Source organism: Sphaerodactylus townsendi, linkage group LG16, assembly GCF_021028975.2.
Source record: "Sphaerodactylus townsendi isolate TG3544 linkage group LG16, MPM_Stown_v2.3, whole genome shotgun sequence".
NCBI classification, from domain to species: Eukaryota; Metazoa; Chordata; class Lepidosauria; order Squamata; family Sphaerodactylidae; genus Sphaerodactylus; species Sphaerodactylus townsendi.
Window position 1 is genome coordinate 27,416,302 of NC_059440.1, and position 13,420 is coordinate 27,429,721.

General features: G+C 50.0%; 1 protein-coding gene across 2 annotated transcripts in view; it reads left to right on the plus strand.

Annotated features, from left to right (window-relative positions):
• The first annotated feature begins 902 nt into the window (after positions 1-902).
• DVL1 (dishevelled segment polarity protein 1) overlaps positions 903-13,420 on the plus strand; it is a 92,938-nt gene continuing 80,420 nt past the window's right edge. For both annotated transcript variants that reach the window (XM_048518815.1, XM_048518814.1), the window contains exon 1: positions 903-1,303. In XM_048518815.1, coding sequence (XP_048374772.1) covers positions 1,134-1,303 — 170 coding nt within the window. In that variant the 5' untranslated portion in view covers positions 903-1,133. The remainder of the gene's footprint in view (positions 1,304-13,420) is intronic.

The following is a 13,420-nucleotide window of genomic DNA, read 5'->3' on the forward strand; positions in this document are numbered from 1 at the left end:
TTTTAAAACATCCCTTTGGAAAACAAAAAACCCACAATGCGAGCGTGTCTGCGAGGCTAGGGGGATGCGCCCGGTGCGCGGGGGATGTTTGTAAACGCGCCGTGCGCAATGCCTTTTGGAAAGAGGGGGCGTGCACCGGGGGGGGGGGGAGGTCGCTGTGTGCGTGCGTGTTTATTTATTCATTTACGTTGCCAAACCTGAAGCGAGGTCCCTTTAAACGGAGAGAGGCCTTTGGGCGGGAGGGGAAGGAGACACCCTGCATTTTGTGGGTCCTTTTTTTTTTTGCAGCTGAAGAGAGCAATCGCTCGCTCGCAAAGCCCACCCTCGCGCCCTAAACGTTGCAGAAAGGTTTTTGGCCCCGCTGGGAAAAAAAGGGGGTCCGCGTTGTGCCAAACCCAGACCCCCCCCCCAAGCCCTCTTTGGCCTGAGATCTCGAAGCGTTGCAAAAAAGGGGGGGGGGCGTTTGTGCCAAAACCAGACCCCCCAAAAGCCCTCTTTGGACTGACACCTCGCAGCATTGCAAAAAAAAGGGGGCGGCGTTTGTGCCAAAATTCGCCCCCCCCCCAAAGCCCTCTTTGGCCTGAGACCTCGCAGCGTTGCGACCGGGGGGGGGCGTTTGTGTCAAAAGCAGACACCCCCCAAAAAGCCCTCTTTGGGGGGGCAGCATTTGCGCCCCAACCAGTCACCCCCAAAAGCTCATTTTTGGAGAGCCTCTTTGGGCGCGCCCTGCGCTTGGGGAGACCAGCTGCGCGCAAGGGGACGCCGGGGGACACCCCCCCATCCCCACCCCTTGCTGCCCCAATTTTTGGGGCATGCCGGCCAGCCCCTGCCCAGGTGTTTTCCCCCGCGTCGTCCGCTAGAGAGCAGTGTGGGGCGTGCGATCCCCCGCTGTGCATGGCTAGCCACGGTTGCGTTGAGCACGCACAGCGATTCCCCTTCCTGGTCGGAGGCGCAGCTCGCCCAGCCAAAGAAAGGGGCTGAAAGCCTTGAACTTGGCCCCCCGCTCCCCCTCTTCTCTCTCCCCCCACCCTGCCCCCTTTCTTCTTCCTCCTTGCTGGGGGCCCGGCCGCCCTTGCCTTTCCTCTCCCCTCCCCCCTCCCTTCCAACCCCCCCCCCCCCTCCTGCTTTCTCCTATGGCGGAAACAAAAATAATCTATCACATCGACGAAGAGGAGACCCCTTACCTGGTCAAACTGCCCGTCTCGCCGGAAAAAGTCACTTTGGCCGATTTCAAAAATGTCCTCAGCAACCGGCCGGTGCAGAACTACAAATTTTTCTTCAAATCCATGGATCAGGATTTTGGGTAAGTTGGCAGGGCTGGGGTGTGTGTGTGTTGCAAGAGATCTGGATGTTTATATGCCGGGGGGGGGGGATTAAAGGGGGTGGGCGGGCCAACCCCCAGCCCTGTGGGTCGCCCCGGCACCTGTCTTTTGGGGAAAACGGTGCATGAGCAGAGCATGCTTGCAAATTGCAGCATTTGTTTGTGTTGGTGGTTTTTTTGGCAGTGACAAATATTGGGGGGAAATTGATTCTTCTCGTCTGTTAGTTGGTTCCTGGGCAGGGAGGGGGGGTCACTCCAGAAAGCTGGGCTTGAAAAGGTGGCTTCCTTGGTTTGTTCTGATCAGGCCAAAGAGCGGGGGTGGGAGTTAACGCGGGGGAAGGGGACTGCCAATTGCTCAGAGAGGGGTAAAGCTGGGGGAGTTAGCCGGGCTTCCTGGCACGATGGGTTCCGGCGAGAATCGAGGGTGTGTGCCAGAGATTCTCTGATAGGAGCTTAACCGTGGAATTGGGGCAAAGAAACGTGCTGGGAGACCCCTGCCCCCCCAGATGTACCCCTCCATGACACTGGGAGACCCCCAAGGTGAAGCTAAGGGGGGTTCCGCATGTTGAAGCCAGGGTTGCCCACGTTTGAAAGGGGTCTGCCGTCAGGATTGCCCTCCTAGTGGGGCCACCCTTTCTGTTCCAGTGGGCGGGTGTTGGACCCCCTGATCTGATGCTCTTATTCTATGCCCACAGAATAAGGCATAGAACGTAGGGTTGTTGACTGAGGTGGACGCAGGAACGTTTTTCATTTCTGTAGATGTTTGGAAGGAGCTGCTGCTTTCTTTCCCCTGGGCCCTGCCACATAGGCACAGATGAGATAATTCCCTGGGGTGGAGTGTGGTGGGATCTCTCTTAAAGGCTAAGAAGAATGGGGAGGGGTCCTCCAGCCCCCCTCTCCAGAGCAGGAGGTCTGAGAGCCCCTTGGGCAGTTCTGCCGGTGCCAGTTTGGAAACTGAAGGCCTTTCGGGTGAGCACCATCTTCCTGAAGGGGCGGGGTGTCAGGACCTCACATATTGTGGGTTTTTTTGGTGGGGGGGGTACATTGGGAAGGGATAGAATATTTAACAGTCGCCTTATCAGTCAAGAAAGCACAAATGCATTTCACTCTGTTTAAGGAAGCGCTTCGTTTCTCCGCAAGAAGCGTGTGTGTGGGGGGGGAGGGGGACTGGAATTTTAAATCAATTATTTGGGAGGAGCTTCTGTTTATCCTAACGTGCCAAAGGTTGTTTTCCTGGCTGTGCTGCGTGACGTCCATGGTAGTAGTGATTGGAGCGTCAGGCTAGGGTCTAGGACAGGGGTAGGGAACCTGCGGCTCTCCAGATGTTCAGGAACTACAATTCCCATCAGCCCCTATCAGCATGGCCAATTGGCCATGCTGACAGAGGCTGATGGGAGTTATGATTCTAGTAAACAGGATTCTAGTCTAGGAGTTCTGGGTTCAAATCCCAATGCTGCCTTGGGTGACCTTGGGCTAATCGCCTTTTTTTTCAGCCGACCTACCTTGCAGGGTGGTTGTGAGAGACAAAAAGAGAATCTCTGAGTGTCTTGATCATAATAGATGGACTTCCATCTCTGATTGGTGCAAATGTCGCATCCTCTGATTCAGTTCCAGGACCTCTTCTGGTGCTTCCCTGGAATCTTGCCATAAGATTTAATGGTCTTTGTTGTTGTAGGTAACGTGTAAATAAATAGCTCACACCCCACCCACCCCCATGCACCTGTATGCAACCAAAATCAAGGGAATACAGAGTGTGAGAAAGGTTTTCCTTTTGTACCCCATGTGCACCCTTGAATTGCGGTTAAACCTCACCTTCGGAAAACATCTCCCCACGATGAATGGCCTACGTGTGACAGGGAATGTCTGAATCAGAACTGGGTTAAAGTGCATTTGCATAATACCTGCCCAGAAATTGTAGAAATCTGGGATATAATTTGCATTCCTCAATGCATAGCTATAGCATTTGTAAGTGAGCTTTACCTGATTTTACAATCATGCAGAGTGAATCTGTTCAAGTCGATTAGCCGCAACGGTTAAATGGAGCTGCCATGTTCAGAGGCAGTGTACCTTAACATATCAGGCACTAGGAACAAACTAGGGAAAGACAATTGTCGTGGTGCCCGGTATGGGGACTTCTCCAAGACGTCTGTTGATTGAAATAGGATGAGGTGAACTTCAGGCCTTCTCTTTCGGAACACTCTCACTGTTCATCTGCCTGAGTGTGCATGTGCTATGGTCGCTCGCCCCTGCGCACTAACACGAAGAACCGATCTGAGCTTTGCAACCAGATGTTAGGGACTTTCAGTGGGACTCTGCTGTTGAATTTTAGCATTTAGATTGTTTTGGAGAACATGTGACGACACCCAGGCCTTGGAACTATGGAGACTTTTTCTGGTCTCCTTCAAAGGCCCGCTTTTCTCCTGAGTTTTAGCACACGGCGACTGATTTGCATTTATATATTAAAAAGAACGTCGTCTCCGGCCTTTTGATGCTGTTATGAATCAGCACTTGAAATTTAATAAACCTTCGGTCATAAATCACCCGGTTCCTCTCTGTTAGGCCCTCGGTACCTGCGTCTATTTCTAGGCGCTGCTTCTCGGTGTTGCGTATCACTTACCAAAGGTCAGACTGAGCCCAGGGAGAGAGAAGGGACCAGCGAGTTGTATTCCTTCTGTAGCTCACAGCTAAATTGGCCCTGTTTACAGTATCCAAGTTCAGGATTAGGGATAATGATCTCTCTGGGAACTAATGTTAAAACGGCTTTCTAATGTTAAAACAGCTGATCAAGTTTCTAGTCCCTCTGCCTTGCAGATATGTGGCATTGACTAGTGAGATTACCAGAGTTGCTACGCAGAGCCAAGTGATGGCAAACTGCCTCTGTTGTCTCTTGCCTAGAAAACCCTATGTAGTCACCATATGTTGCTTTGTGGTTTGATGGCAAAAAACACATACAAACAAGCAAATGAGTTACCGCGTTGCTCAGCTTGTGCAATATACGCAAGTTGCAAGTTTTGGCTTGATCTCAGTTGCAGAATTTGGTCAGAGAGTCTCCTCCACCTGAGTGGCAGAGGCTTATCTGGTGAATCTGATGGGTTTCTGCACTCCTGGATTCCTGCTGGGTGTTCTTGGGCCAGTCACAGTTCTCTCAGAACTCTCTCAGCCCCACCTGCCTCACAAGGTGTCTGTTGTGGGGAGAGGGAGAGAAAGGAGCTTGTCAGCCACCTTGAGTCTCCTTACAGGAGAGAAAGTGGGGTATAAATTCAAACTCCTACTCCTACTCCTCCTTCCTGAGGCCTTACTTTTGAAGGATGTGCTGTGCTTTAAGTGTTTTGTCAGGCGGGTGTTTTTATAACATGGGGGAAGCTAATATGATTTGGTCGGTAAGCAGGTAAACTGGGGGACCGGCATAGAAGCCATGTTGACATCTCTCCTGGCCTGAATAGATCTTCACCCCTGGATTACACATGTGGAGGAAATGAGCTGGTAGAATGAACCACTTCAACCTGCCCGTGGAGAATTGTGGAAGATTAAAGTTTGGAATCCTGCGGTCTTTAAAAACTCCATGCAAGCAGAAAACGAACGTTGGGTTAGAAGCATTTTGCTAATCTTCTACTTGCAAGGAGTTGTGTTTTTGTGCGCCAAGGAACTTCAGGCCCCTTCCACACATGCAGAATAATGCACTTTCAATCCACTTTCAATGCACTTTGCAGCTGTGCAAAATAGCAAAATCCACTTGCAAACAATTGTGGAAGTGGATTGAAAGTGCATTGTTCTGCCTGCGCGGAACGGGTCTCAGAGCTGGACTCCACTTGGTTGAGGGGGGTTGCAGCCCTTTCTACCCATTCTCCTGCATGTGTGAGCAGGGTAGGGTTGCCAACTCTGAGTTGGGAAACGCCCAGAGATTTGGGGTTGGAGCTTGGGGAGGGCAGGGTTTCGGGCAGGTGAGAACCTAAACAGGGAGTATAAGGCCACAGACTCCACTCTCCGAGGCAGGGGACTGTTCTCCGTGGGCATCTTCTGGAATCACGACTGGTCCCAACGGGCTGGAGATCAGGTGTGCTTCCAGAAGATGCCCAGGCCCCGTAGGGAGACTGCAAATCCCAGAGCCACGAGTTGGCACTCCCTGCAGGGGGTGACTGCAGCTTCTCTGGGTGCCGTTACTGATTTAATAGGAGTTGTTACAACCCGTAAGCAAAGATGAACCACTTGGATGCCTGCCCAGCGAGCTCTCCTGGTAATTTCTCTTGGGCTTCGTCCTCTTCCCATTAAGATTCTCAGCTCTGCTGTTGACACCTGCTGCCATGGAGAAGGTGGGGGGTGGGGCTTACCTGTATCGAAAAGCTGACTGCTGAGTCGGGTGTCATTTGTGTGAATCCCCTGTTACTTGGCTGTTTGGCGGTGCAAGACGGAGAGCCCATGTAACATGCCTCTTATTTTATTACGCACTTATTAATTTTATTAGATTCAATGCCCTGCCCCCCCTGGCCGAAGCCGGGCCCAGGGCAGCTAACGTACATAATTCAAGTTGCAGCTGTCGCTCCAGCCCTGTCATTTTTAAAAGGAGGAAATTAAAGGCTGTAAGCTTGTCAAAGTTAGGAGGAGGGGGGGAGGGGGCACTCTCCTTTTCTCCCCCCCCCCCTTCCCTTTCCCCCTGCAATTTTCCAAATGGAATGAATTACACCGATCTGTCAAAACCAGGTCTGCTTTTCGCCGGCTTTTGCAGAACCGTTTGAGCGCAGGCACGGTGCTTTTGCAGTCCTTCGCTCACGCTATGATCCTGGCTTCGCTGCGCGCCTGACGAGAATACTCGCGCTCACGCTGAGTGCTGATTCAGCCACCGGGCTTTCTGCCGCTTTTCATGGTCCAGATGGGCTCCCTGCCACTTTGAGATATAACAAAAGAAAATGTTTTTGATAACTTTAGACATAAGCGTTTGGCAGAAAGACTTGCAGCGCAGTTACAGGAATTTGGCAGTCGTGGGGGTGGAGGGGAGAAGGTGGTTAGGAGGCCATGGGCGCTAGCCAATAGGGCCTTTCCACAGTGGTTTTCCCCCACCTCCGCTTAAATTCGCACTGGATGCTGGCAAAACTCAGCTTTGAACGTTCTCCTGGGGCCAAAGAAAAGGTGTATCCGTGTTCAGTGCAGTGTGGTTTCAGTGAAAGGGAAATGATACATCCCTCTTTGGTCTATTTGCCCATTATGGTGCTGCTGGTGGGAAAGAAAAATGCTGGACTTGCTTGTTCGTGCTCGTAACAAGCATCTTTTCCATGGGACAACTGACTTGAGATAAGCCCAATTTGTTGTGATGCTTTTTGCCTTGATTCTCAATGCCCACATCTCTTTTTTTTTTCAAAAAGTAAACCCCCAGAATCTTTGGAGGCTGGTAGCCCGGGGCTCAGCTGCCGTATGGCGTCTCTCCTCGCAGCCGCCGCACAGATTTCGAGGTGGGGAGGAAGGAGACCCTTATCTACAGGAGAAAGCTGGAAAAGACGGATACTGTTAAATTTCTAATTAGCTTCCAGATTATAGACCTTTTTACTACCAGCTCGGGAGCCGCCATAAAAATTGGATTGACTGTGGAAAAGCCGCAGTCGGCGCTGGCTGGTGGCTTGCCCCGCCTGGAAGGCAGCGGAAAGATGACCAAGTGAAACGTCATTATCTTCCCGAAACAGAGCTTGTAACAGAATTTCTCCCCCCTCCCCAATTCAAAATGGGATCTAGAGTTAGAAGGGACCATACAGGCCATCTAGTCCAGCCCCAGGTTGAGGATCATAGAGTTAAAAGGGGCCATACAGGCCATCGAATCCAACCCCATGTTGAGAACCATAGGATCATAGAGTTGGAAGGGGTCATGCAGGCCTTCGAGTCCAACTGGTTGAGAATCATAGAGTTAGAAGGGGCCATGCAGGCCATCAAGTCCAACTGGTTGAGAATTGTAGAGTTGGAAGGGGTTCATGCAGGCCGTCGAGTCCAACTGGTTGAGAATCATAGAGTTAGAAGGGGCCATGCAGGCCATCAAGTCCAACTGGTTGAGAATCATAGAGTTGGAAGGGGTTCATGCAGGCCTTCGAGTCCAACTGGTTGAGAATCATAGAGTTGGAAGGGGTTCATGCAGGCCTTCAAGTCCAACTGCTTGAGAATCATAGAGTTAGAAGGGGCCATACAGGCCATCGAGTCCAACTGGTTGAGAATCATAGAGTTGGAAGGGGCCATACAGGCCTTCGAGTCCAACTGGTTGAGAATCATAGAGTTGGAAGGGGCCATACAGGCCTTTAAGTCCAACTGGTTGAGAATCATAGAGTTGGACGGGGCCATACGGGCCTTCGAGTCCAACTAGTTGAGAATCATGAGTTGGAAGGGGTTTATGCAGGCCTTCAAGTCCAACTGGTTGAGAATCATAGAGTTAGAAGGGGCCATACAGGCCATCGAGTCCAACTGGTTGAGAATCATAGAGTTGGAAGGGGTTCATTCAGGCCTTCGAGTCCAACTGGTTGAGAATCATAGAGGTGGTCCAACCCCAGGTCGAGAATCATAGAGTTGGGTCAAATGTAGGCAACTGGGTAAGGCAATGGCAAACCATCCCATAAACATGGTCTGCCTAGTCACCCCATGGATCAGTAATAACCCGGTGCTTGCACAGGGGACTACCTTTACCCGGGTAGGGTAGGAAGCTTTGAATTTAGAATACCTGGAGATTTGGGGGGGATGTCGTTTGGGTTATCACAAGCGAGCTCACCAGGTGTCTGTTGTGGGGAGAAGAAGGGAAAGGAGCATGTAAGCCAGCTTGAGTCTCCTTGCAGGAGAGAAAGGTGGGGTATAAATCCAAACTCTTACTCTTCCTCCTCCTCCCTCCCTCCTCCTCTTCTTCTTCTTTAGGTAGAGTTGCCAGAAGTGAATGTTAGTTCCTGCCTCCCAATTTCTGTAAAAAAACCTATTTTTCTCCCTCTCTGCTTCAGATTATTCTTTAAGTCCTGTGTGGTTTTCTCAAGGGATCGTTTTCTCGGGGTTCTGCAGGACAGTCCTGCGTGGCTTTTTAGGAGTGAGCATTTGCTAAAGAGTTAGACCGGGGAGTTGCAGACCTTTGGGCCGGTATTTCTCTCTTACTTGAGACAACAAAGGGCCATCAATCTCCTTTCTCGGGCTCACTGCTGCTAAATCTTTATTGCCTCCTCGTAAAACGCAGTTCACACATGGTAAAAAACCAGGAATTGCAAAGAGAAACAGCCCGCGTTCGAGCTGTTACAGCCAAAGGCTTTCCTTTTGTAAGGATGGAGAGCAAAGGGTGTGTGTTGTTTTTGTGTAGGGATCTTTGTGGGGTTTGTCTCCCCCCCTCTAGTGGGCCATGACCTTCTTGTTTGGGATTCAGGACCACATAGGAAAGGATTTAGGGGAAAATGTTGCTAGTAGGAGCCTTTGACAGCTAAGCAATTGAGAGCCAATATGGTGTAGTGGTTAAGGACAGGTGGACTCCCATCTGGAGAACCTGGTTCAGTTCCCTGCTCCTCCACATGAAGCCTGCTGGGTGACCTTGGGCCAGTCACAGTTCTCTCAGAACTCTCTCAGCCCCACCTCCCTCACAAGGTGTCTGTTGTGGGGAGAGGAAGGGAAAGGTGCTTGTAAGCCACCTTGAGTCTCCTTACAGGAGTGAAAGGTGAGGTATAAATCCAAACTCCTCTTCTCTAAACAGGATTTGAGAGAGCCGGAGAAGAATCCACAATTTTCCATAAAAGCTTACCGGGGGACCTTGGGCCAGATGCAGATTCTTAGCTTAGCTGGTCTTGGAGGGTTGTTGTGAGGATTAAACAGAGGACGGAAAAATGTTGTAGGCTGTTTTTTGGTTTCGTTTGGCACGGGGGGGAGAAAGCAGGGTATAAAATAAACAAATAGCCTCCGCCCTCCAGTCCGTGAGCATCTTGTTTAGGATTTGGGCTATACGGGGAAGTGTTTTGAGGAAAACATCACTAGCAGCTCCCTGTTATAAAACTTCACATTTACAAATGGGAAAATGCCCCCTTTTCTGGATTGGAGGACAGCATCTATCGCACCAGCAAATGAAAGGCTTAGCATTCAATAAAGTAAATAACACTGCACAGCATATGAAATATGCAAACTGGAAACGCCTGCGGAAAAAAACACGGAGCAAAGATAAGCAAAATTGCTCAATTGGTGTGTTTTATGGTTTGGAGGATTTAGTTGTTCTTGGCAGAGGCAAAGCTTTTACACGCTTGGTTTTTAGAGCAACGGGTGCCCAACAGCAGAACGACAAGCCTGTAAGGATGACCAGAGTGTTTTGGGCAGGGTCGTGCGGGAGGAAGCGGCCCTCGAGTTGGGTCACGTGGGCAGGAAATGCATCACGGGACACACAAATGGTTCTCCTGCAGGCCAGGAGCTGTGAGCATGGGAAAAGCTGTTTTTCCGGAGAACCTTTCCTGCCATTACCATAGAAGAAAAATAAAACACTTGGGTGGCCCAGAGCCAGAAATGGGAGAACAGAAGCAAGGGAAATCTGTTCTCTCTCTGCGGGCTTCCTGGAGTTGATTTCATTGGTCACCAATGGGGAAACAGAGTGCCGGTCTTATTAGAACATGGGACTCTTGCCAGCCAGATGCCTTTTGTAATTTGTAGCTAAACTGACCTTCCATGCTCAGAAGCAGTATACCTCGGGATAGAAGGTCCAAACAACAGAAAAGAGGTGGTGCCTTCACGCTCACTTGGAAGCTTCACACTGGAACTAGATAGACCTCCTGGCTGATTTTTGCAGTGAGACCTCATTAGTGGTGGTAGCTAAATGGAACCCCCACATTCAAAAGCACTGTACCTGTGAATCACAGTTGGCAAAGCCAACACAGGCAAAGGCAGTTTCTTTCCTGCCCTGCTTGGGGAATCCTGGAGGCATCTGGTGGGTCTGTCTGGAAGAAGGATGCCGAGCTAGATAAAACCTTGGCCGAATCCAGCCACAAATTTATGGTGGTCAGTGAAAGCTGGTTGTCGTAGAACAGAGGTGTTGCGAGGGAAAATGGTGGCTGGGGCAACACGTGACCGAATGGTGGCCCGCCCAGGGCATATAACCCCATATGTCCCCATGGAGTCTCCGCCTCTGTCGTAGAATGGCGTTACTCTAAGTCTAGTCGTCTCTTCGGTGGAAACATCGGATGGTAGCGCAGAAAGCCAAGCCTGTTTTATTACTGCTAAAGACTGTAACGGTGTACAACTCTCTAATCCTTTTCATTAACCTTGTGACCATTACCTGTGTTCTTTCTGCGGGACTCCCGAAAAAGCAGATTAGGACCTTTTCGAGGTCCCCGAGGTGCAAATTTGCAAACCGTAGGCGTCAGAAGAGGAGCACGGTTTTCCGCTAACAAGAATTGTGATCGTCCTGGAAAAATACTTCCCTCAGACTTCCCCTCCCCTCCCTTGCAAGCAATAATTAAATTAACATTGCAGCTTGAAATCTAAGTGCAGGGTAGCTGCAGATTTGGGTTCCTGGCTCTTTTTCCTCGGTGGCTGCGCAGCACTGTAATTTGGCCAGCGGTTTCCAGCTTGGCAAAACCGTCTCTCCCACTGAGCGTAGGGAAAGAATCGTGTCTTTGGGGGTCGGGAAAGCAAATGCGATTTTTTAAAAACATTTTTTCTGTTTTTGTTTCTGTTTCTGCTTGGAAGCGGAGCCTTCCAGCGAGGCGCTGTCCGGATCTGACTCCGCAGCGATGTGCGTGTTGTCATCGGGTTGTGGCTTTTTCCTGGATGCTCCTGAAACAATACCCCGAAGTTGGTAATAAATAATTCTCCAGCTTGAAAAGAAATGAGCAGGGTTGGGTCTCTTCCCAGCCTTGAATGAGGGGGCAGGAGGGCGTCGGCCTCGGGGCTGGAGCGGAGCCAGTATCTGGAGGAAATTCGCTGATTACTCAATGTCAGTTTCCTATACCTTCAGCTGGATTCGTAGCCAGAACACTGCAGTGCTGGTGGGCGGGGGAGCCCAATGTTTCCAAAGCACATTTAACAAAAAAAAAAAACCCTTAAAAGAATGCTTATTCTAGAAGCTTCCCAAAATCTGGCTTACTGGATCTGTTGAGGGTCTGTCGAGTCCAACTCTGTGCATGTTTGTTGTTTATTGACTTCATTTTATACCTCCAAAGGGGAGCTGCTTCTCGTTTTTTTTTGTTCACCGTAACCCTGTGAGGTAGGTCTGGCTGAGACGGTGTGATCTTCCATGGCAGAGTGGGCCTCGAACCTGGGTCTCCAACACTCTTCACTGGTGTAGTGGTTAAGAGCAGGTGGATTCTAATCTGGAGAACTGGGTTTGATTCCCCACTCTTCCACCTGAGTGGCTGAGGCTTACCTGGTGAACCAGATGTGTTTGTACACTCCTGCATCCCTGCTGGATGACCTTGGGCTGGTCACAGTTCTCTCTGAACTCTCTCAGCCCCACCTGCCTCACAAGGGGTCTGTTGTGGGGAGAGGAAGGGAAAGGAGCTTTTAAGCCACCTTGAGTCTCCTTACAGGAGAGGAAGGTGAGGTATAAATCCAAACTCTTCTTCTTCACACCATACTGTTGTGCTCCAATAGGCACTCGGTGTGCCCTTCTCAAAGTGAAAATCCTCTGCCCTTTTTGGCAGACGGTGCTGCCCGTTCCCCCCCTTCTTGCGAGGGAGATTCGCTCCGCCTTCAGATCTTGTTTGGAAAATTGCTAAAGCTCTCCCAATCCACTTTGAATAATCTTCTTCCTCCACATGGAGGTTGTTTGACACATCTGCCCGCTCACACAAAGGCGCGGAACGTGGCGCCCGGCCATTCCTTGCAGAACGAATGCAAACTTGGAGCAGTCCCATTTCAGAGCTCACAGGAGCAGACCTGTGCTCTTTTGATAGCCCCTCGCCATGGGGGCTAAATGGACCCTCCATGTGCAGGGGCTCAGAAGGCATCACCTCCATTGTTTGCTTGTGGGCATCTCATTCATCACAGCAAGTTGGATCTCCATTTGGGTGCAGTTAGGCGATGCGATCTTCCCATTGACTGTGATAACCAAGAGTGGAACCTCCATGCTCAAGGGCAGTCCACCTGGAACTGGACCCAGGGGAAACAGAGGGGCCCCTGACAGCTTCCTGCCTTCCTACTGCGCATCTCATTTGTGGTTCAAATATTGTGTTGAAACGTACGATGTTAGGGATATTTAGTTGTGTTTATTAAGAATGGAACCTTCGCGTTCCTGGGCAGTCTACCTGCAGGCGGAATGGTGGGAAAAACCAAGGAGTATCCAGCTGCTTCCTGCTGATGATCTCACTGGTGCCAGTGGATTCTAGAGAATCCACATATCCTTGAGTACTGCAGAGAAGAGGGCAGGATAGAAGATTATTGTTCTGAGAGGCGGGATGGTACATTTCATAGAATCATAGAGTTGGAGGAGACCCCAAGGGCCATTAAGTCCAAACCCTTGCATTGCAGGAACACACAATCAAAGCACTCCCAATAGATGGCCATCCAGCCTCTCTTTAAAAACCTCCACAGAAGGAGACTCCCCCACACTCCGAGGTAGTGCATTCCACTGTTGAACAGCCCTGACTGTCAGGAAGTTTTTTCTGATGTTTAGGTGGAATCTCTTTTCCTGCACCTTGAACCCATCTCTCCTGGTCCTAATACTCTCTGGAGCAGCAGAAAACAAGCTTGCTTCCTCACCGACATGACATCCCTTAAAATATCTAAACATGGCTTTCATGTCACCTCATAACCTTCTCTTCACCAAACTGAACAACAAACTAAACATTTTGACACAGGAGATCCCCAATCAGCTACCGGTATTAATCTTGCTGGATGATCCCGAACTTTAGAACTTTAGAAGGGCCTCTGTTTAAGGAAGGAAGTCTATTGAGGGCTTAAACCTTTATGCACAACAGCACACTTATTTTCTCAGGCCTTAAAATGATTATTAATTTGGTTTTTTAATTTTCTGGTGCTGTGTATATGCATTTATTGTCTTGCCGCGGTGGTCCCTATTGATTTTATTACAATGGGCGTTCTGATAAGAGTCTGCCGGCTTCGTTCCCTGGTTTTATGGGTGAGTTTATTGCAGGTTTTATTTAACTCTGTTGATTGCATTATTTAACT